Source organism: Lagenorhynchus albirostris, chromosome 20, assembly GCF_949774975.1.
Source record: "Lagenorhynchus albirostris chromosome 20, mLagAlb1.1, whole genome shotgun sequence".
Lineage (NCBI taxonomy): Eukaryota > Metazoa > Chordata > Mammalia > Artiodactyla > Delphinidae > Lagenorhynchus > Lagenorhynchus albirostris.
In genome coordinates this window covers 43,616,649-43,639,089 of record NC_083114.1, presented here as the reverse complement: position 1 = coordinate 43,639,089, position 22,441 = coordinate 43,616,649, and the positions used below count along the sequence as shown (strand labels likewise).

The window sequence follows — 22,441 nt, the reverse complement described above, 5'->3', positions numbered from 1 at the left end:
AATCATTCCTCTTTACCTCTAATACTTTAGTGTGTGTTTCTTAAGAAAAAAGATGTGCTCGAAATAGTGATCAAATTCAGGAAACTTTGAAACTTTAATCTATAGTTCATATTCCAATTTTGTTAATTGTCCCAATTATCTCCTTTATAGTATTTTTCCCCTTCAGTGTGGGATCCAGTTCAGGATCGTGTATTGCATTTAGTCATCATTTCTCTAATGTTCAGTTTTCTTTCCTTTCACGATGGTGACTTTTTTTTTTTTTGCGGTACGCGGGCCTCTCACTGTTGTGGCCCTCTCCCGTTGCGGAGCACAGGCTCCGGACGTGCAGGCTCAGCGGCCATGGCTCACGGGCCCAGCCGCTCCACGGCACGTGGGATCTTCCCGGACCGGGGCATGAACCCGTGTCCCCTGCATCGGCAGGCGGACTTTCAACCACTGTGCCACCAGGGAAGCCCGATGGTGACATTTTTGAAGAATACATTTGTATAACGGGGAGTTGTTGGTCGCAGGGTACAACGTTTCAGTTTTGCAAGATAAATTAGTTCTGGAGATCTAGTTACAGCGTGATGACAGTAGTTAACAATACTGTGTTGGATAGTTAAAATTTGCTAATAGGGTAGATTTAAGTGTTCTCATCACACACACACACACGCACGCACATGGAAAGAAGATGGTTCATGTGCACTGAGGAGATATATTCTCTGTTATCAGCGTGTACTGTTTGCTGTGTATCCATAAGCTCTACTTTATTGATCTTGCTGTTTAGATCTTCTATATTCTTACTTATTTTTGGTCACTTGACCTGTCTTGCACTGAGAATGGTGTGTTAAAATCTACTATTATTAGTGTTTTTCTACTTTTCCTTGCATCTCCTGTCATTTCTACTTTACACAGTACTTTCTGTGTTATTTGGTATGTAGATATTCATAACTGTTATATTTTTATTGTGAATTATGCCTTTTTGCATTATAAAGTATCCTTTTTAATCTTGTTTAATGTGTTTTGAATTATATTTTGATATTAGGATCATAATCCCTGCTTTTTTATTGTTTTTAATTTGCTCAAAATACCTTTCCCCATCTCTTAACTTTTAGCCGTTTTGAATCACTGTTTTAGATGTGTCTGTTGTATACAACGTAGAGTTGGATTTTGCTTTATGAACTAATTTGAAGATCTTTTTCTTTTAATAGGTTTGTTAAGCCCATTCTCAGTTATTGATATGACTGCTTTGTTCTCTATTCCTTCATTTTTTATTTTTTTTGCGGTACGCGGGCCTCTCACTGCTGTGGCCTCTCCTGCCGCGGAGCACAGGCTCCAGACTCGCAGGCCCAGCGGCCATGGCTCACAGGCCTAGCTCCTCTGTGGCATGTGGGATCCTCCCTGACCGGGGCACGAACCTGCGTCCCCCACATCGGCAGGCAGACTCTCAACCACTGCGCCACCAGGGAAGCCCTCAATTCCTTCATTTTATGCTTTAGTTGTATTTATGTGGTGAGTCCTCTTTGCTATTTTTTTATGTTTACTTTTAATTTTTTCTTATTAGTCATCCATTTTATACACATCAGTGTATACATGTCAATCCCAATCGCCCAATTCATCACACCCCAACCCTCACCCCCTGCCGCTTCCCCCCTTGGTGTCCATACGTTTGTTCTCTACATCTGTGTCTCAGTTTCTGCTCTGCAAACTGGTTCATCTGTACCATTTTCTAGGTTCCACATATATGCGTTAATATACGATATTTGTTTTGCTCATTCTGACTTACTTAACTCTGTATGACAGTCTCCAGATGCATCCACATCTCTATAAATGACCCAATTCCTTTCCTTTTCATGGCTGAGTAATATTCCATTGTATATATGTACCATATTTTCTTTATCCATTCGTCTGTCAGTGGGCATTTAGGTTGCTTCCATGACCTGGCTATTGTAAATAGTGCTGTAAGGAAAATTGGGGTGCATGTGTCTTTTTGAATTATGGTTTTCTCTGGGTATATGCCCAGTAGTGGGATTGCTGGGTCATATGGTAATTCTATTTTTAGTTTTTTAAGGAACCTCCATACTGTTCTCCATAGTGGCTGTATCAACTCACATTCCCACCAACAGTGTAAGAGGGTTCCTTTTTCTCCATACCCTCTCCAGCATTTGTTGTTTGTAGATTTTCTGATGATGCCCATTCTAACTGGTGTGAGGTGATACCTCATTGTAGTTTTGATTTGCATTTCTCTAACACTTAGTGATGTGCTTCTTGGCCATCTGTATGTCTTCTTTGGAGAAATGTCTATTTAGGTCTTCTGCCCATTTTTGGATTGGGTTGTTTGTTTTTTTAATATTGAGCTGCATGAGCTGTTTATATATTTTGGAGATTAATCCTTTGTCTGATGATTCATTTGCAAATATTTTCTCCAATTCTGAGGGTTGTCTTTTCGTCTTGTTTATGGTTTCCTTTGCTGTGCAAAAGCTTTTAAGTTTCATTAGGTCCCATTTGTTTATTTTTGTTTTTATTTCCATTACTCTAGGAGGTGGATCAAAAAAGATCTTGCTGTGATTATGTCAAAGAGCGTTCTTCCTATGTTTTCCTCTGAGAGTTTTATAGTGTCCGGTCTTACATTTAGGTGTCTAATCCATTTTGAGTTTATTTTTGTGTATGGTGTTAGGGAGTGTTCTAATTTCATTCTTTTACATGTAGCTGTCCAGTTTTCCCAGCACCACTTATTGAAGAGACTGTCTTTTCTCCATTGTATATCCTTGCCTCCTTTGTCATAGATTAGTTGACCATAGGTGCGTGGGTTTATCTCTGGGCTTTCTGTCCTGTTCCATTGATCTATGTTTCTGTTTTTGTGCCAGTACCATATTGTCTTGATTACTGTAGCTTTGTAGTATAGTCTGAAGTCAGGGAGTCTGATTCCTCCAGCTCCATTTTTTTCCCTCAAGACTGTTTTGGCTATTCGGGGTCTTCTGTGTCTCCATACAAATTTTAAGATTTTTTATTCTAGTTCTGTAAAAGATGCCACTGGTAATTTGATAGGGATTGCATTGAATCTGTAGATTGCTTTGGGTAGTATGGTCATTTTCACAATATTGATTCTTCCAATCCAAGAACATGGTATATCTCTCCATCTGTTGATATCATCTTCAATTTCTTTCATCAGTGTCTTATAATTTTCTGCATTACAAGTCTTTTGTCTCCTTAGGTAGGTTTATTCCTAGGTATTTTATTCTTTTTATTGCATTGGTAAATGGAACTGTTTCCTTAATTTCTCTTTCAGATTTTTCATCATTAGTGTATAGGAATGCAAGAGATTTCTGTGCATTAATTTTGTATCCTGCAACCTTACCAAATTCATTGATTAGCTCTAGTAGTTTTCTGGTGGCATCTTTAGGATTCTCTATGTATAGTATCATGTCATCTGCACACAGTGACCGTTTTACTCTTATCCAATTTGTATTCCTTTTATTTATTTTTCTTCTCTGATTGCTGTGTCTAAGACTTCCAAAACTATGTTGAATAATAGTGGTGATAGTGGACATCCTTGTCTTGTTCCTGATCTTAGAGGAAATGCCTTCAGTTTTTCACCATTGAGAATGATGTTTGCTGCGGGTTTGTTGTATATGGCCTTTATGATGTTGAGGTAGGTTCCCTCTATGCCCACTTTCTGGAGAGTTTTTATTATAAATGGGTGTTGAATTTTGTCAAAAGCTTTTTCTGCATCTATTGAGATATGGTTTTTATCCTTGAATTTGTTAATATGGCGTATCGCATTGATTGGTTTGTGTATATTGAAGATTCCTTGCATCCCTGGGATAAATCCACTTGATCATGGTGTATGATGCTTTTAATGTGTTGTTGGATGCTGTTTGCTAGTATTTTGAGAATTTTAGCATCTATATTCATCAGTGATATTGGTCTGTAATTTTCTTTTTTTGTAGTATCTTTGTCTGGTTTTGGTATAAAGGTGATGGTGGCCTCGTAGAATGAGTTTGGGAGTTTTCCTTCCTCTGCAATGTTTTGGAAGAGTTTGAGAAGGATTGGTGTTAGCTATTCTCTACATGTTTGATAGAATTCACTTGTGAAGCCATCTGGTCCTGGATTTTTGTTTGTTGGAAGATTTTTAATCACAGTTTCAATTTCATTACTTGTGATTGGTCTGTTCATATTTTCTATTTTTTCCTGGTTCAGTCTTGGAAGGTTATACCTTTCTAAGAATTTGTCCATTTCTTCCAGGTTGTCCATTTTATTGGCATAAAGTTGCTTGTAGTAATCTCTTAGGATGCTTTGTATTTCTGCGGTGTCTGTTGTAACTTCTCCATTTTCATTTCTAATTTTATTGAATTGAGTCCTCTCCCTCTTTTTCTTGATGAGTCTGGCAAATGGTTTATCAGTTTTGTTTATCTTAAAGAACCAGCTTTTAGTTTTATTGATCTTTGCTATTGTTTTCTTTGTTTCTATTTCATTTATTTCTGCTCTGATCTTTGTGATTTCTTTCATTCTGCTAACTTTGGGTTTTGTTTGTTCTTTCTATAGTTCCTTTACGTGTAAGGTTAGATTGTTTATTTGAGATTTTTCTTGTTTCTTGAGGTAGGCTTGTATAGCTATAAACTTCCCTTAGAACTGCTTTTGCTGCATCCCATAGGTTTTGGATCATCGTGTTTTCATTGTCATTTGTCTCTAGGTATTTTTTGATTTCTTCAGTGTTCTCTTGGTTATTTAGTAACATATTGTTTAGCCACCATGTGTTTGTGTTTTTTACGTTTTATTCCCTGTAATTGATTTCTAATCTCATAGCATTGTGGTCAGAAAAGATGCTTGATATGATTTCAGTTTTCTTAAATTTACTGAGGCTTGATTTGTGACCTAAGTTGTGATCTATCCTGGAGAATGTTCCATGCGCACTTGAGAAGAAAGTATAATCTACTGTTTTTGGATGGAATGTCCTATAAATATTAAGTAAATCTATCTGGTCTATTGTGTCATTTAAAGCTTGTGTTTCCTTATTAATTTTCTGTTTGGATGATCTGTCCATTGGTGTAAGTGAGGTTTTAAAGTCCCCCACTGTTATTGTGTTAATGTCGATTTCCTCTTTTAGATCTGTCAGCAGTTGCCTTATGTATTGAGGTTCTCCTATGTTGGGTGCATATATATTTATAATCGTTATATCTTCTTCTTGGATTGATCCGTTGATCATTATGTAGTGTCCTTCCTTGTCTCTTGTAACATTCTGTATTTTAAAGTCTATTTTATCTGATATGAATATTGCTACGCCAGCTTTCTTTTGATTTCCATTTGCATGGAATATCTTTTTCCATCCCCTCACTTTCAATCTGTATGTGTCCCTAGGTCTGAAGTGGATTTCTTGTAGACAGCATATATATGGGTCTTGTTTTTGTATCCATCAGCGAGCCTGTGTCTTTTGGTTGGAGCATTTAATCCATTCACGTTTAAGGTAATTATCAATATGTATGTTCCTATTAACATTTTTTTATTTGTTACGGGTTTGTTTTTGTAGGTCCTTTTCTTCTCTTGTGTTTCCCACTTAGAGAAGTTCCTTTAGCATTTGTTGTAGAGTTGGTTTGGTGGTGCTGAATTCTCTTAGCATTTGCTTGTCTGTAAAGCTTTTGATTTCTCTGTCAAAGCTGAATGAGATCCTTGCCAGGTAGAATAATCTTGGTTGTAGGTTCTTCTCTTTCATCACTTTAAATATATCATGCCACTCCCTTCTGGCTTGTAGAGTTTCTGCTGAGAAATCTGCTGTTAACTTTATGGGAATTCTCTTGTATGTTATTTGTTGTTTTTCCCTTGTTGCTTTCAATAATTTTTCTTTGTCTTTAATTTTTGTCAATTTGATTACTATGTGTCTTGACGTGTTTCTCTTTGGGTTTTTCCTGCCTGGGACTCTCTGTGCTTCCTGGACTTGGGTGGCTATTTCCTTTCCCATGTTAGGGAAGTTTTCGACTATAATCTCTTCAAATATTTTCTCTGGTCCTTTCTCTCTCTCTTCTCCTTCTGGGACCCCTATAATGTGAATGTTGTTGCATTTAATGTTGTCCCAGAGGTCTCTTAGGCTGTCTTTATTTCTTTTCATTCTTTTTTCTTTATTCTGTTCCGCAGCAATGGATTCCACCATTCTATCTTCCAGGTCACTTATCCATTCTTCTGCCTCAGTTATTCTGCTATTGATTCCTTCTAGTGTAGTTTTCATTTCAGTTATTGTATTGTTCATCTTTGTTTGTTTGTTCTGTAATTCTTCTAGGTCTTTGTTAAACACTTCTTGTATCTTCTCAATCTTTGCCTGCATTCTTTTTCCGAGGTTCTGGATCATCTTCACTATCATTCTGAATTCTTTTTCTGGGGTTTTATCTTGTTCCTTCATCTGGTCCATAGCCCTCTGCCTTTTAATCTTGTCTATCTTTCTGTGAATGTGGTTTTTGTTCCACCGCCTGCAAGATTGTAGTTCTTGCTTCTGCTCTCTGCCCTCTGGTGGATGAGGCTATCTAAGAGGTTTGTGGAAGTTTCCTGATGGGAGGGACTGGTGGTGAGTAGAGCTGGGTGTTGCTCTGGTGGGCAGAGCTCAGTAAAACCTTAATCTGCTTGTCTGCTGATGGTTGGGGCTGGGTTCCCTCCCTGTTGGTTGTTTGGCCTGAGGCGACCCAAGACTGGAACCTACCCGGGCTCTTTGGTGGGGCTAATGGCAGACTCTGGGAGGGCTCACGCCAAGGAGTACTTCCCAGAACTTCTGCTTCCAGTGTCCTTGTCCTCACGGTGAGCCACAGCTGCCCCCTGCCTCTGCAGGAGACCCTCCAACACTAGCAGGTAGGTCTGGTTCTTTCTCCTATGAGGTCACTGCTCCTTCCCCTGGGTCCCGAGGTGCACACTAGTTTGTGCCCTCTAAGAGTGGAGTGTCTGTTTCCCCTAGTCCTGCCGAAGTCCTGCAGTCAAATCCCACTAGCCTTCAAAGTCTGATTCTCTAGGAATTCCTCCTCCTGTTGCCAAACCCCCAGGTTGTGAAGCCTGTTGTGTGGCTCAGAACCATCACTCCAGTGGGTGGACTTCTGTGGTATAAGTGTTCTTCAGTTTTTGAGTCACCCACCCAGCAGTTATGGGATTTGATTTTATTGTGATAGCACCCCTCCTGCCGTCTCATTGTGACTTCTTCTTTGTCTTTGCATGTGGGGTATCTATTTTGGTGAGTTCCACTGTCTTCCTGTCAATGATTTTTCAGCAGTTAGTTGTGATTCTGGTGTTCTCGGAAGAGGGAGTGAGAGCATGTTCTTCTACTCCGCCATCTTGAACCAACCTCTTTGCTATTTTTTAAAATTTATTTTGGTATTTAAGAATGTTTACATTTTTGTTTTAGTGATTACATCTGCACTTATACCTCTCGTAGTACCCTTAGTACTTCCTCTTTTTTTCCTTACTTAACCTTTTCAAAAAACTGTCCTGTCCGTTCTAAATGATATCCTTTGACTCTCATCTATTACCTATACAACAGTTAACTGTAATATTCTGCCTTCCCCTTTCTCCTCCCATTTTGTTAATTGTTTTCTTTTTTTTCAAGTTTTAAGTCTTCTCTTTTTTTTTCTACTGGAAGAAGCAAATTTTTAAAAATTGAAATATAATCGACATATTATATTAGTTCAGGTATACAACATAATGATTTGATATTTTGTATACATTGTGAAATGCTTACCACAATAAGTCTAGTTAACATCTGTCACCTTACATAGTTACAGCTTTTTTTTCTTGTGTTGAGAACTTGTAAGATCTACTCTTTTAGCAACATTCAAATATGCAGTACAGTATCACTAACTATGGCGACCATGCTAGTTGATTTCTGTCTATAAGAGCATGGTATTTTCATGCTATTCTTCCACGTACGACCCCACACTTGTTTTAGCCTTAACTCTGCAATTAAATCTCTTAAATGATCATGATCAGTCCTTTTGCCAGTTTCTACTTAGTTGGATAAATTGAGTAGATCCCTCCAGGAAGTATATATGTGTACAGTGTTTACTAAGTTCTTGAATATTCAAACTGATTTTTTTTATACCTTTGATATCTTAAGGACAGCTTGGCTGGATATAAAATTCTTGGCTTGTTTTCTTCCCTTGAATTTCTTGAAAATAGTGCATCGCATTGCTTTGCTTTGTATGAAACTCTTGAGAAGGCTGATGCCAGTCTAAATTTCTTAATCTTTATAAGGAATTTGATTTTTCTGCCTGGGAACGCTGAGGGTTTTTCTGTCTTTAAATTCTAATATCCTTAATTAGGATATTTCTTGGAATTGGTCATTTAGGATCAACAACCCAGGTATACAATGCTTTGTTTCAATATGTAGATTTAAGTTTTCTCTATTTCCAGAGAATTTTCTTAGATTATGGTTTTAAGTATTAGTTCTGGCCCAGTTGTTTTGATTTTCTTCTCAGGAGCTCCAATTATAAATGTATTTTAGGCCTTATCAGCCTGTCTTCCATTTCAACTACTTTCTCTCTGTTCTTTGCAAATTCTTTCTTTGCCTTATTTTTACTACCTTGGTTATTTTCCTGTCTTTATTCACTGCCTCTTATTAAATATTAATTTGAATCTGTTCTCCCATGGGCACTTTGTAATTTATTATTCACATCTGAGTAGTTTGTCTTTTTCCTCAGTTTCTTTCCTGTGTTTGATAAGCTGTCATTGCATTTCTTTTATTTGTCTATTTCTGGTCTTAGTTTTTAAACTTCTGATTTTAGGTGTTTTGTTATATGTCTGAATACTTATTTGAGGATACTTAATTTAGTTTAAAATGTTACATACATTTTCTATTTCATAGTTGATCTTTTTAGGGAAGATGCTTTATGAGCTGAAATGCTACAATATTTTGTTATTATATTTTCTTTACAGTAACTTTGTGGAGTTATTTTTTTCTGTTTCACATGATTTGTAGACAAAATTACTAGTGCAAGAGCATTCTTTTCTGTTAGTGCAGAGAAGTGCAGTTTTTTAATAAGGAATAATGGTGAGGTGGAGGGGGAGGTAGAGAGGTTGGTTGGCATAGCTTATTTCTCTTTGGTTTCTGCATGATCCTTAATTTTCCTCTCTTACTGCCTTCTTCCCTTCATTGCCACATCTCAAAGGACACCATCCCTTCTCTATTTATCTGATTCTTTCCAGTGGTTCTTTGATGCTGCCACTTCCAGTACTACTTACTTTCAGGTCCTTTCCCTGTACCTGGAGTCATGGACTACCAAGTCCCAAACCTGTGTGTAGTGTTTTGGCTTTTGGTGTTGGACTTTCTCTTTCGAGGGGTGATTTTCTCTATATTTTCTCTATGTAGTGCTCTCCCTTCTCCTTTATTTCCTCAATGGGAGCTCTGTCTAATTTTGTTACATATTTCTCTACTTTCAAGTAATTTGAGTTTCATGGTATTCTCTGTCTCCAAGTAATGCTGAAGGTATGGACGTATGTAGCATTATTTGTTCACCTTTTTGTTTCCACGGGGTTTTAGGAAGCTGTGTGGGAATGTTCAGATTCACATTCAGATCCTCTAGATCCAATGCTTTTGAAGATATTCAAAGATATATTAACTTTAAACTGGTTGAAAGAAAACAGATACTGAAAGCAGTTGCTTGGAACACATTACGAGGTTTGTCTGTAGTCGAGATGCCTGAGAAGAGAAGTTGGTAAAGTGGAAGGAGAGAATATCTTGTTCCTCATTTAGGAACATGGCAACTTATACTTTTTTTTTTCTGAGTTAGAGGGAACTTAAATATTGGGAATATCTTTATTTGGCCTTTTCTTTGCAGAAGTAGGATGAGAGAGAAAATTTTTTGACTTGGGGTGAAAATAAAGGAAATTACTTTAGATATAGGTAGCTGGTAGTTGCATAATTAGTGCTTTCTAAACTTACCTCAGAGAAACACCTAGGGAGTTTGTTTTTTAAAAAAGAAAAAGATTCCCAGGCCCCTCCCTTGGGAAGTCTGATTCATGAATCTGTGTTTTTTTTTTTTTGCGGTACGTGGGCCTCTCACTGTTGTGGCCTCTCCCGTTGCGGAGCACAGGCTTTGGACGCGCAGGCTCAGCGGCCATGGCTCACGGGCCCAGCCGCTCCACGGCATGTGGGATCTTCCTGGACTGGGGCACAAACCCGCGTCCCCTGCATCGGCGGGCAGACTCTCAACCACTGCGCCACCAGGGAAGCCCCATGAATCTGTGTTTTTAACAATCACCCTTAAGTAGCTCTTATCAGCCACATTTTTGGAAACACTGACATAAGTAATTCCCTTAACTATCACTGCCTCACCTGAAGCATAGTGTGAAGCTGAGACAGTGGAGGAGTTTGGTGCCAAAGGGAAGTAGGTCAGTTGCTGAAGCCAGGGTTCCCTATTTGTGGACAGTGGCAGAAATAAAAATGAACACTTGTTAAATCTAATGAGAAAATGGGTGTGTAAGTAGCTTAGGTTTCTAATTTCCTTAAACTTTTCTAAATATAGAGTGGAGTGTGCGTAAATTTAACTTTTAATGCAGATAAATTCTGTTGTGAAGAAGTGAAAATTCAAGATGAAATGAGAAATGTGTTTTGTGGCCTGAATTGTGTTTAAAGCATTCTCCTGCTACCAGAAATGCTTATCTTGATTGTAAAGTCAGTTCTTTAAAAGGCAACTCAAACAGACCTAATGGGCAAAATTATAAAACTAAGTGTTCAGGTGGGACTAAGGTGGAGTAAGCATGAGGCAAGGAAGGATTTGGGGCCCTGAGTGATGTCATGATGTAGCATAAAGATAGAAAGCTGGTTCAGTGTAAGTAGAGATGTAGGCAAAGAAAGGGTAGGAAGTTTGGTATGAAGGGGAGTGCTAATTCAAAGATTCTGAACAGGAGTTCTGTCTGCAAGGAGACTTTTTTTTTTAGTCAAGTCAATGATTTTAGTCCTCAGACTAAATCTTCTTAGAAGAATCATTGTCTTCTTTCCATCTGGAAATGCCATATTTTAAGTACTGCAGACTGATATTCAATTAGCACATGTTTTTTGCCCATTACCTGTCTTTGTAATGTCTGTTTATTCAAAGCATTGGCTATAATTCTTTTGTTTATAAAAATATTTTTTATTAGTCTGACATTAAAATGCTATTAATCATAAAATAAGAAAACATTCTCAACCTTCTGGCCCTTTGCTTCTGGTTGAAACCTTCAGGGCATCTGTCCCTTTGGGGCTGATGATGGTGCTGGCCATGGTGCTGCCTATGAAACTGTCCATGGTACTGTTCTAGCATTTGAAATTATAACAGTTTGGTCTTTTCTGTTGAGGAACATTGACCTTAAATTAAAATGCACTTGAAAACTATAGTCAGTGATGATGATATTTTAATACACTTATTCAAAGTTCTTGATATAAGGATGATGTACACATGTATATATACACGTGTATAAATGCATATATGTATATATATGCATACATATATATGCATTATGACATTATGGAATTGTTTTGGAGTCTTTAATGCACAAAATGGTATTATATTGTGCACATCTTTCTGAAGTGTACTTTTTTCACTCAATATTATGTTTTAATGGACCATCTGTGTTTATTAAATATACATCAAGTTTTAATTTTAATTGCTATACATTATTCCACATTATGAATATGCCACATTTTATTAATCATTTCCCTACTGATCAGCATTTTTTAAGTGTTTGACTATTAGAAATAATGCTGCAGTGAACCTCCCTATAAATCTCTTTTTTTTTTTTTTGCGGTACGCGGGCCTCTCACTGTTGTGGCCTCTCCCGTTGCGGAGCACAGGCTCCGGACGCGCAGGCTCAGCGGCCGTGGCTCATGGGCCCAGCCGCTCCGCGGCATGTGGGATCCTCCTGGACCGGGGCACGAACCCATGTCCCCTGCATTGGCAGGCGGACTCTTAACCACTGCGCCACCAGGGAAGCCCTATAAATCTCTTTTTAGACAAATGTTCAAGAGTCTTTCTGGGATAGACACCCAGAAATGGAATTGCTGAATCAACTTATTCCTTTTCACATTATTTCATCCCATAAATATCTTCATTATTTGGGAAATAACTAAGCTCTCTTGCTTATGAAAGGTACTCAGAATGTAACCTGTACTTTCTAGGAAATGTTAAAGAACAAAACACCCAGAAGTGGAGGTCAGAGAGTATTCTGAAACTTTCAGCTGAGATTTGAACTTATTCTTCAATCTTCGGTGAATTTCCCAACCCTCACCCTGGCTTTCTTTGTTATTTTGCTTTTGAAATGTTTATCTTTAAAATATGTGTGTCTCCTTTATTATGGCAAACAAAAATATAAAAATATGATTACTCAAGCAATTTCATTCAGAGGATTTACAGAAAATCCTTTTACATTCTTCAAGTGGCTAGACTGTAAGAGATAAGTTTAGAACAGAAATTGAGTATGAAAGGACCATAAAGATTTATCTAGGCAGTCTTATTTTACCGACAAATCAAGGCACAGAAGAGTCTTCTAGTTACTAACAGACTCTGTTGAAGCACACAGACTCCAAAGTCCCTTTGTCTTGCCTCCTTTGTTATTAGCATGGAGACGATAGGTATTTTGCTGCTGTTGTTTCATTTAAACAGTTCATGAATATATTAAGCATCCTACAGGCACTGTTGGGTGCTGTTAATACAAAGAAGAGCTAAAAACCTGGCCTTTGTCCTGTTATACATGTAGAACTTACTGTAGTTCCCTGCATATCATAGGTGCTCAGTAAATATTTCTGTAGTATTAAAAAAAGAAATGTTACACTCTGTTGCTCTGGAGGAAATCCCTCTAGTAAACATTTTTTTTTTTCTCAAGGTTTTTGTGTGTGTGTGTGTCCTACATTCTAATTTGTTAGGGCAAAAGAGCTCACACACCTCTCACCTTAGCTCTTCCTTGTGTCAAACAAAAATCTTGTTTGGAAACAGTATGTTATGCCAACTCCACTGGGACTTCCCACTGTCATTTTGTCCTTTGTTTAATGAGAAGGAGGAAGATGCAGAGGCTGTGTAGGGAGGGCTGTGATTTCCCTAGAAGAGTCAGGTGAGGGGTAGAAGTATAGGACAGTGCTGTTCAGTATGTTCTAATTAAGTCAGAGGGAAGAACATCTCTAGTGGTTATTCTTATTTTAAAAAAATCTGTGCTTATGTGTCTCTCCAGTGAAGGCCATGTAAAATCCCCTTTTGGTCAAGTTCTGTTATAATTCATTTATATGAAACTTTTAGTTACTTGAAGCACAGCAAGTATTTGGTGTCTCTGTGATTTAAAAAATGCTTCTTTTTTTCTCTAGTGTTCTTATATACATTTGACAAAGCCAAACAATGTATTGGCACAATGACCATCGAAATTGATTTCCTGCAGAAAAAAAGTATCGACTCTAACCCTTATGATACTGACAAGATGGCCGCAGAATTTATTCAGCAGTTCAACAACCAGGCATTCTCAGTGGGACAACAGGTAGTTTTAAATTTTCTTTCATTTCTAGAAATTCTAATCTCTGCAGTTGTGGAAAATTAATTCTGTTTTTTAAAAACTGAGAGGAGCTTTGCATGTGAACAGCTATATCTAAGATGAATGATAAAAAGTGAGGGAAATATGTTTGCTGAACCTCTAGCAGTCTGTTCAGAAAAATTCTAAAGTAGCTTTTAGGTTACAGTGTCATATATAATTACAGCAGCTTTTCCTTCTGTAAATTTGGAAATACTATAGACATACATGTCTCAAATTTCTTCTTATTGTGGGACATTTGTCTCTGGATGTCTTTATCTTTTACTGATATATTTCTGTAGAAAAGTAATTCTTAACTTTTTTGGTTATGAACTTCTTTGAGAATCTTAAGAAAATTGTGTGTGTGTGTATGTATATGTGTATATATATATATATATATATATATATACTTAGTTTTTTTCATGGAGCTTTTGAAACCCAGATTTTCTTTTCTTGAAAATGATATTTACATTGCTCCCTTTTTTTGGACTTCAGTTAATATCATATTGTTTAACCTCCTAGGAAGAAATTCTGTTCTTTTAAAATTTTAGTTAAAAAATGTATGAGTTCATAAATTGCTCTTTGTACACATAAATAATCATTGCTCTTTTGACCTCACCATTACATTTGTCTCGTTTTCTATGACTTTTCTTAATCATTCCTAATTCCTTCCTCCTCCCATAGCTTAGTAGCAGCTTTTCTCAAACTGTGGTCCAGAGACCTGTGGGGGTCCCTGAGGCCCTTTCAAGGGGTTTGCGAAGTCAAAACTATTTTCATAATAATATCAAGACATTATGTGCCCTTTTCCTCTTATTCTCTCACAAGTCTACAGTGGAGTGTTGTAGACTGTGTGATGGGTATAGCATAGCACACTGACTGCTGAAGCAGACATGAGTGTCCATCAGTCTTCCATTAAGCAAGAAATTAAAGAGATTCACGAAAATGTCACAGTGCCACTCTTCCCATTTATATTTTTTATTTTGGAAAATGGAGGGATTTTTTTTAACAAATTAAAAATATGTTATTAACACATAATGTACTTAATTGTTTTTTGAAAAATAAGTTTCTTCTAATTTCTAATACAGTGACTATCAAGAGATATAATCCATATAAACAAAATTTTGGGGATCCTCAAAAATGTTTAGGCTTATATATAAAAGGATCCTGAGACCAAAAAGTTTGAGAATCCCAGCTTATAGAATTCTGATCTGTAACGAGTTATGTAGACTGTCTCTGCGTCTCTCACGTGGGAAGGTCTGTAAGATGGGGAATGAGAGAAGTGGTAGAAGGAAAGACCTGTGGGAGTGAATGGAGTGTCATTAGCTGGAGAAATGAGACTCTAATGATTTGAGAGTACATACATACATACACCATACATCATAATGTCAAACTTTTACAAGTGTAAACTCAATTACTGGTAGACAGGAAAAGGATGTAGAGCATTTATTATTGTTTTTAAAAGTACTAGAATTGGAACGAATCTCAGAGGTTATCTTGTCTAACCTCATTTTGCAAATGAGGAATTTTATTTAGGTCCAGCGAAGGTCCATGACCTTCTCAGCCAGGGTTGTAGCTGAGACAAGAACCTATTCGTCAGTTGATCAATTAATTAATTAAATGCTTATTGAACACCCAGTATGTGTTCAATACATACTATTTTAGTATCCCGGTGGATCTGCAGTGAACAAAATAAACAGAATTCCTACCCTCATAGAGCTTACTTTCTAGTTGAGAAAGACAGAAAATAAGAAATGCCACGTACTGTTTAGTATTTTGATGTCAGTAAAATGGGATGATGCACTGGAGAGCCACTGGGCTGCTACTTTGGATTAGATGGATTGAGGAGGCTCCCCAGGATGGCAGAGATTAGCTGATAATTTGTTGACTTACCCGTCCATTGTTTTGGGGGCTTTTCCGTAGTCCTTCTGGATTCCTACACTTTCTGACTGATAGTTGTGCTCAAATTGCCTGACTAAACTTCATTGTTTTTACCTTCTCCTTTAGCTTTTGTATTTTAATAGAAAATGCTTTGGTATTTGTAATAATTTAAAACCCAGTAACATGCAGATGTCTATAAACCCATGAAACAAAATCCTCCATAATACAGAGAAGAAGTAAACATCTTACTTCAAATCATTTTTCTTAGTATTTATTCTCATTCGTAGTAATTAGTAGTGGCAGGATTGACAGTCAGCTTTGTTTATTATATTTTTGTTATATGCCAGTACCTAGAAGAGGGCCTAGCTTGTAGAAGGTACTCAATAAATATTTGGTGAATGAATGACCATTCAGAAGCTGTCTCTGCACTCGAATGGCAGGCACTTTGTATTGGTTGTAGAAAAGCATTATTTTAGAGTCACACACCCAGGCTTACATCCTGGCACTGTCGTTTACTGTGACTCTAGGTCCCATTGTTTAGCCCCTCTCTGGATCTCAGCTTCCTTCCTAGTAAAACTGAGGAATACTTTCTGTTTGCAAGAGACTTTGTGAGTATTAGTTACACAACCTCCTGTAATGTTTGTTTGGCACACAGCAGATACTCAATAAATGTTAGTTGGTTATGGTAATGAGTGGTTACCTCTCATTGGTTATGTGGGTAGTTTGCTCGTGGTGATATACAAGAGAAAGCTGCTTGCCTGCATTTGGAAAACATTGATGATGATGTGAGAATCAAGCCATTGAATCGTGAAGTGATTTTTCTCCCCTTCTTTTCTACATAGCTTGTGTTTAGCTTCAATGAAAAGCTTTTTGGCTTACTGGTAAAAGACATTGAAGCCATGGATCCTAGCATCCTGAAGGGAGAGCCTGCGACAGGTAAAAGACAAAAGGTATGTTTTATTTTTAATAATCTTTATGATGTGCATTATGCAAGTTAATATAATTTTCCTAGCCATTCTCTCCCGCAGTGATTTCTTTTATATTATGCGCTCTTTCTTTTAAGATAGTAGGGGAAAAAATTGCTTTTCTAGCCAGCATATTTATTAAAATATAGTGTAAAATATACTTATTTGCAGATCTAATAGTAATTTGAAATTTGTATATATACTTGTAATTCTGGTTGAATGCAAGTGATATTTATTGTAAATAAATAATAAGACAGGTGTTATCAAAAATATATGTGTTGAAATAAAATAGGAATAATAGAAGGTAGTTATGACAGAAATAAATGTAACTTAGCTGATAGTTTGGAAGATTTACTTTGCTCAGAGAGACCTCATTTCCCCTTTGTTTTCTGCCTTGCTTTGAGAAGTCCAGAAGTCTGCTATTAGACTAACTACTAATTAACCGTCTTTCTATACAGATTGAAGTAGGACTGGTTGTTGGAAACAGTCAAGTTGCATTTGAAAAAGCAGAAAATTCATCACTCAATCTTATTGGTAAGATTTACAGTTTTTAGAAGATTCTAAGTAAAGTGGGACTATCTCTGTTATGTGACTCAACTACAGTGATTTTTAAGCAGGGAAGGAGAATAGGGACACCTCCCTTGAGAAGGCTTATCACAAAATCATGGAGTGTCATATCTGTCAAATGTGATGATGTAGAAAAGAATTTAAAACCTTCACTAGGTCAGTGTTGTCCAATAGAAATATAATGTGAGCCATGTATGTCATTTTTAATTTCCTAGTAACTACATTAAAAATAAGGGAAAAGATACAGATAAAATTAATTTTTAAACTTTTAATATTGAGGTAAGTTCAGGCTTACAGAGGTTCCATAAAAAATAGTTCAGAAAGTTCCTGTATACCCTTCACCAGCTTCCTCTGATGTTAGATCTTTTTATTTTATTTTATTTTATTTTATTTTATTTTATTTTATTTTATTTTGGCTGCATTGGGTCTTCGTTGCTGCGCGCAGGCTTTCTCTAGTTGCGGCGAGCGGGGGCTACTCTTCGTTGCAGTGAGCGGGCTTCTCATTGTGGTGGCTTCTCTCGTTGTGGAACGTGAGCTCTAGGCGGATGGGCTTCAGTAGCTGCAGCACGTGGGCTCAGTAGTTGTGGCTCACAGACTCTAGAGTGCAGGCTCAGTAGTTGTGGCACACAGGCTTAGTTGCTCTGGGATCTTCCCGGACCAGGGATCGAACCCGTGTCCCCTACATTGGCAGGCGGATTCTCAACCACTGTGCCACCAGGGAAGCCCCTGATGTTAGATCTTAAATAACCATAGTACAGCTACCAAAACTAAATTAACGTGGTTCCATTGCTACTAACCAAACTACAGACTTTATTTGGATTTCACCAGTTTTTTCATTATGTTCTTTTTCTGTTCCAGGATCTAACTCGGGATTCCACATTGCGTTTAGTGGGTTAGTTTCCATAGTCTTCTCCAGTCTCTGACAGTTCCTCAGTCTTTCATTGTCTTTCACGACCTTGAGAGCTGGTCACTTATTTTGTAGGATGTCCCTCAGCTGGTTGTGTGTTAAATGTAGTACTAGCATCACATCCGTTACTGATTGAGTTAAATGATGAATGTACAGGTAAAGAGCATCTTTCCAACAGATTCATAGTTCAGTCCTACTCTTGTACGTTAGCCCTACTTTTATTATATTAAAATAATGAAGATCTCTAAAAATAGTAACTCACCAGAATAATGATGCTGTTAATTATGTAGTAATTCTTATTTTTGGTTGACTTAACTATGTGATGTCTAACCCAGTACAAGGTAGATGATTTTCATTGGTTGCACACCATTATATCCAAAGTCATTTAACTTCGAATATGTGGCCTTTCTCTTGATCCATAAATTATCATTCCTTCCTTACTGTTTTTTCTTAATTATAAAATAAAATATTTAGCTCATGAAATGTGGATACTCAAAAATAACACACTCTAAAATTTTTAAAGTTGATTATATTTTCATACTGTTTTATAATTTGTTCTTTTTTGCTTAACATATTTCAAGCATCTTAATAAATACACTTCTACAATATAATTTTTAATGACTATACATATTGTTTCATGGATGTAGGATATATCATAATCTCCTATTATTGATCCAGTACATTTCTGGAGTGATTTCTTTGTATATCATATTCTGTACACATTTCGTTAAGGTATATTATCCCAAGAGAGTCGCATGACTTTTGTACAATGTGGATATTTCTAAGTAATTCATGCAAAGGTGTAATTGATAATTTTTTTTCCATTGGAAAGTAAAATTGTGTAGTGATTTAACATGCAGGAAATTTGACCACAAGAGGGCAGTAGAGTGTAATAAAAATATTTTTGATAGCTTCATAAAGGAAATGTTTAAGTCCACAAAACTAACCATACAAATAGCATCTAGGGTAAACTTTTTCTAATGTGACCTTTTATCCCCTAATTTTAAAAAAACTATAATATTTCTTTCTTTTGTTTATAGTGGAATGTACTAAGGCACTTTTATTCTTTGTGTTTGAGATAGTTAATGTGGTTCTCTTGAGTTACTTTAGGGGGCACTATGACATTTAAGTTAGATAATTTTCATTTGCGAAAGAATTTGAAAACATGAATTTTGAAATCATGAAAGACTTTAGGATGATTTTAGACTTTTGTGTGCAAATGAAGAAAAAGCAAAAATAAGGCATCAAACTTAGTGCATCTTTTCAGACTGAGGGGTTATATTCCCAATTATATACTTAGTCTAGATAAATATATGTATCTTAAAATCTTGCTCTAGGAGCCTTGAGGGACTGCTAGATTTCATTTGCATTTCTGGCAACTAGTGTTTTCTTCATCAGACATGCACATGGTTGATTTCTTCTAATCAACCAAGTTAGTTAACTTGGTTAGGATTAGAGGTTAATAAGACCAGACTCCACGGATTGACTACAGCATGAGTTTAGCTAGTCATTTTGAAAGTGTTTTACTGACCCTAAATGGGGACCAGACAAAGTAGTGAATATAGCAAAACTCATCCTTCTTAGAAATCAGCTAAGAGCATGTTGTTCATCTTTGTATAAGGGTAGCTTTTCTTTATTCACTGAGGATACCCAGGGAGTTCTATCTTTTTACATTTAGTGATGAAGTTCTTGTCTCACATTTGATTATCTTTGTTTGACATAGGCAAAGCTAAAACCAAGGAAAATCGCCAGTCTATTATCAATCCTGACTGGAACTTTGAAAAAATGGGAATAGGAGGTCTGGACAAGGAATTCTCAGATATTTTTCGACGAGCGTTTGCTTCCCGGGTATTTCCTCCAGAGATTGTGGAGCAGATGGGTGAGTTTAAAAAGGAAATTTTGATAAAATCTTGTATTGTTTTTTTAAAAAATGGATGTGATAGTCTCTTTTCAGTAATGTTTTGAAATTATTTTTCAGACCCGACAAAGTATTTTTAACTTAAAAAAAAAAGTTAAAAAAAAAAAAACTTTGAAGTATTAGGATTTTTTAAATTACATTTTAATTTTATGGGGAAATCATAGAAATATTTGTGGTTGCTTGATTTTATGTATTCAAGTATGTTTTTCTATAGGACATATTTATAAATTTCATTTTATTTATATATTTATGAATCTTTTAATAGGTCATATTTAGAGATTTCATCTGACTGTAAAGATTCACTAGAGGTCAGATTTACCCTGCTGAATAGTCATTACCGATTAGACTATGGGCATTGTTCTAATATTAGCTGTTGTTTCTTCTTATTGTACTGTTTTATTACCCAGTTGGTGCATCTTCATACCTAGTAAATGGATACTTGACATGTTTTAAATTTGTGCAAAAGGACAGATGCAGGATAGACATTGGAATTTCCATGTTGCATACAAAGAAATGCACTAGTCATTTATCACTTTTTTCTTGAAGGTTTATTTAATTTATCTGTGTGTGTGAAATGGCTTTATTTGCCCTGGTGGAAATGCTGTCATGACTGTTTTCATATCCATATCATAGGTTGGATTGGAATGTGAGCAACAGAATATCTGAGAAAGGAATTTATAACATAACAGCTTCTGGAAGACTATTAGTATTAAAAACAGTATCCAAAAAAACTGAAGGAATACAAATGTATTACTCCCTTCACCTCCATCATTCTTTATCTTTAAATTGCTACTGGGAGATAAAAGTACATTCATCATGGTGGGGATAAGAACTGCTTTCCAGGCACTAAGTGCTTGGTTCTATCAACCTCCTATTGTTGGTAGCTTTTCTGCCTGGTTGCTCACTCTGATAAATTACAGGCACAGCACACACCTGTTCACTGGCTAAAGGTCGAGTTTGGATTTGGATTAAGAGAAAATGACAGAGACCCTCATCACCTGAGTTTTATACACCTTGAAATGGCAATAGCATACTTTTTTATCTGAAAGATACAAAGGCCAAGTCCATAAAAAACAGAATTTTAATTTGGAAAATAGTTAAAAGTATGGTAGTTCACTATCTTGGTAATATGTATTTTGAGGCACAATAAATCCATAAAACTTTTAAATAAAGACATGGAAATATTGTTTAAGTATACTTGGGGTATAAGCAGAGATTAAAGGGTAATTCCAAATGTTCTAAGTTATTCTTGTGGAATATTTTTACTAGTTTTCAAGCCTGAGCCCCATATAGAAATAGTCTAATGATTGTTTCTTTGAGCATGTATACTCTTCAGCCAACAAGTAGAAAAATTACTGCCTCTATAAGTTATATCTTTTAATTATAGTATAAGTATTTTCTCACGGTTTAGAAACTTTTGAGGATTCAGTTATTCAGATACTAGGTTCCTGTTTGTGCATTATCCAAACCCTGCTCATTAGGGCCTCTGTCTGAGGTTGAGGAGATAACACGTAAAGGAGTAAACTCATTTCAGTCAATTTGTGACTCTGCCAGCTGTTGAAGAGTTTGAAATTAAATCAAAACAGGTTTGGGGGCTTCCCTGGTGGCGCATGGTTGAAAGTCCGCCTGCCGATGCCCCGGTCTGGGAAGATCCCACATGCCGCGGAGTGGCCGGGCCCGTGAGCCATGGCCACTGAGCCTGTGCGTCCGGAGCCTGTGCTCCGCGATGGGAGAGCCCACAACAGTGAGAGGCCCACGTACCGCAAAAAAAAAAAAAAAAACAGATTTGGGATTTCTGAGTGACTTTGATCTGTTTTTGCAATCCATATTGAAATTAGTTGAATTATATAGTATGCTTTTTGTTGTTGTTAATGTGCTTTTTGACCAAGGACCTTGAATTTCAGTTTTGTTGGTGAGTACTACTACCCAGAACCTTTTTTTAAATAAATCTTTTATTTAATTGGAACATTAACCATTAACTTATTTTAGGCAAACAAAGAATTACTATATTTTATTTATTTATTTATTTATAGCTGCATTGGGTCTTCGTTGCTGTGCTTGGGCTTTCTCTAGTTGCAGTGCGTGGGCTTCTTGTTGCATTGGCTTCTCTTATTGTGGAGCACAGACTCCAGCTGCACGGGCTTCAGTAGTTGTGGCACGTGGGCTCCGTAGTTGTGGCTCACGGGCTCTAGAGCGCAGGCTCAGTAGTTGTGGCACATGGGCTCAGCTGCTCTGCGGCATGTGGGATCTTCCCAGGCCAGGGCTCGAACCCGTGTCCCCTGCACTGGCAGACAGACTCCCAACCACTGCACCACCAGGGAAATCCCCAGAACCTTTTTTTATGGATTTACTTTTCTAATACTTTTGTACTGACTTAGTTAGGCATAAATGAGTTCTTATTTTAATGTAGTAAATTTTTTTTGCTTTATGGCATTTTGCTATCCAGAAGCTTGTGTTATCAATTTGATTTAAAAGACATTAAGTCTAAAGGTACATTGGCTTTTGAGCTGAACTGAAAGACATTTTTTTCTTTATTCTGAATTAAGATTCTCAGTGTCCTTATGCTACTTTATTTTATGGTAAAATGGCTGAAAAATAATTCTCTTGCTGTGCACGTATCATTCCTTATTTTCCAATAGAATGTTCTTTTTTCGTTTGAATTTTGGGGGAATTACATAATAGAATATTTCATTGCCTTCTAAGTGCAGTGTGATTTTAAAGTTCTCATTGGGC

At 36.8% G+C, this 22,441-nt stretch overlaps 1 protein-coding gene across 4 annotated transcripts in view; it reads left to right on the top strand.

The window, feature by feature from the left end:
• The window catches only part of NSF (N-ethylmaleimide sensitive factor, vesicle fusing ATPase), a 157,235-nt gene that overhangs the window by 31,392 nt on the left and 103,402 nt on the right, over positions 1-22,441 (top strand). For all 4 annotated transcript variants that reach the window (XR_009537688.1, XM_060135079.1, XM_060135078.1 and 1 more), the window contains exons 5-8: positions 13,277-13,443; positions 16,194-16,301; positions 16,775-16,850; positions 19,514-19,669. Coding sequence is in view for 3 of the 4 variants with exons in the window: in XM_060135079.1 (XP_059991062.1) it covers positions 13,277-13,443; positions 16,194-16,301; positions 16,775-16,850; positions 19,514-19,669 (507 nt within the window). In the remaining variant the exon portion in view is untranslated. The remainder of the gene's footprint in view (positions 1-13,276; positions 13,444-16,193; positions 16,302-16,774; positions 16,851-19,513; positions 19,670-22,441) is intronic.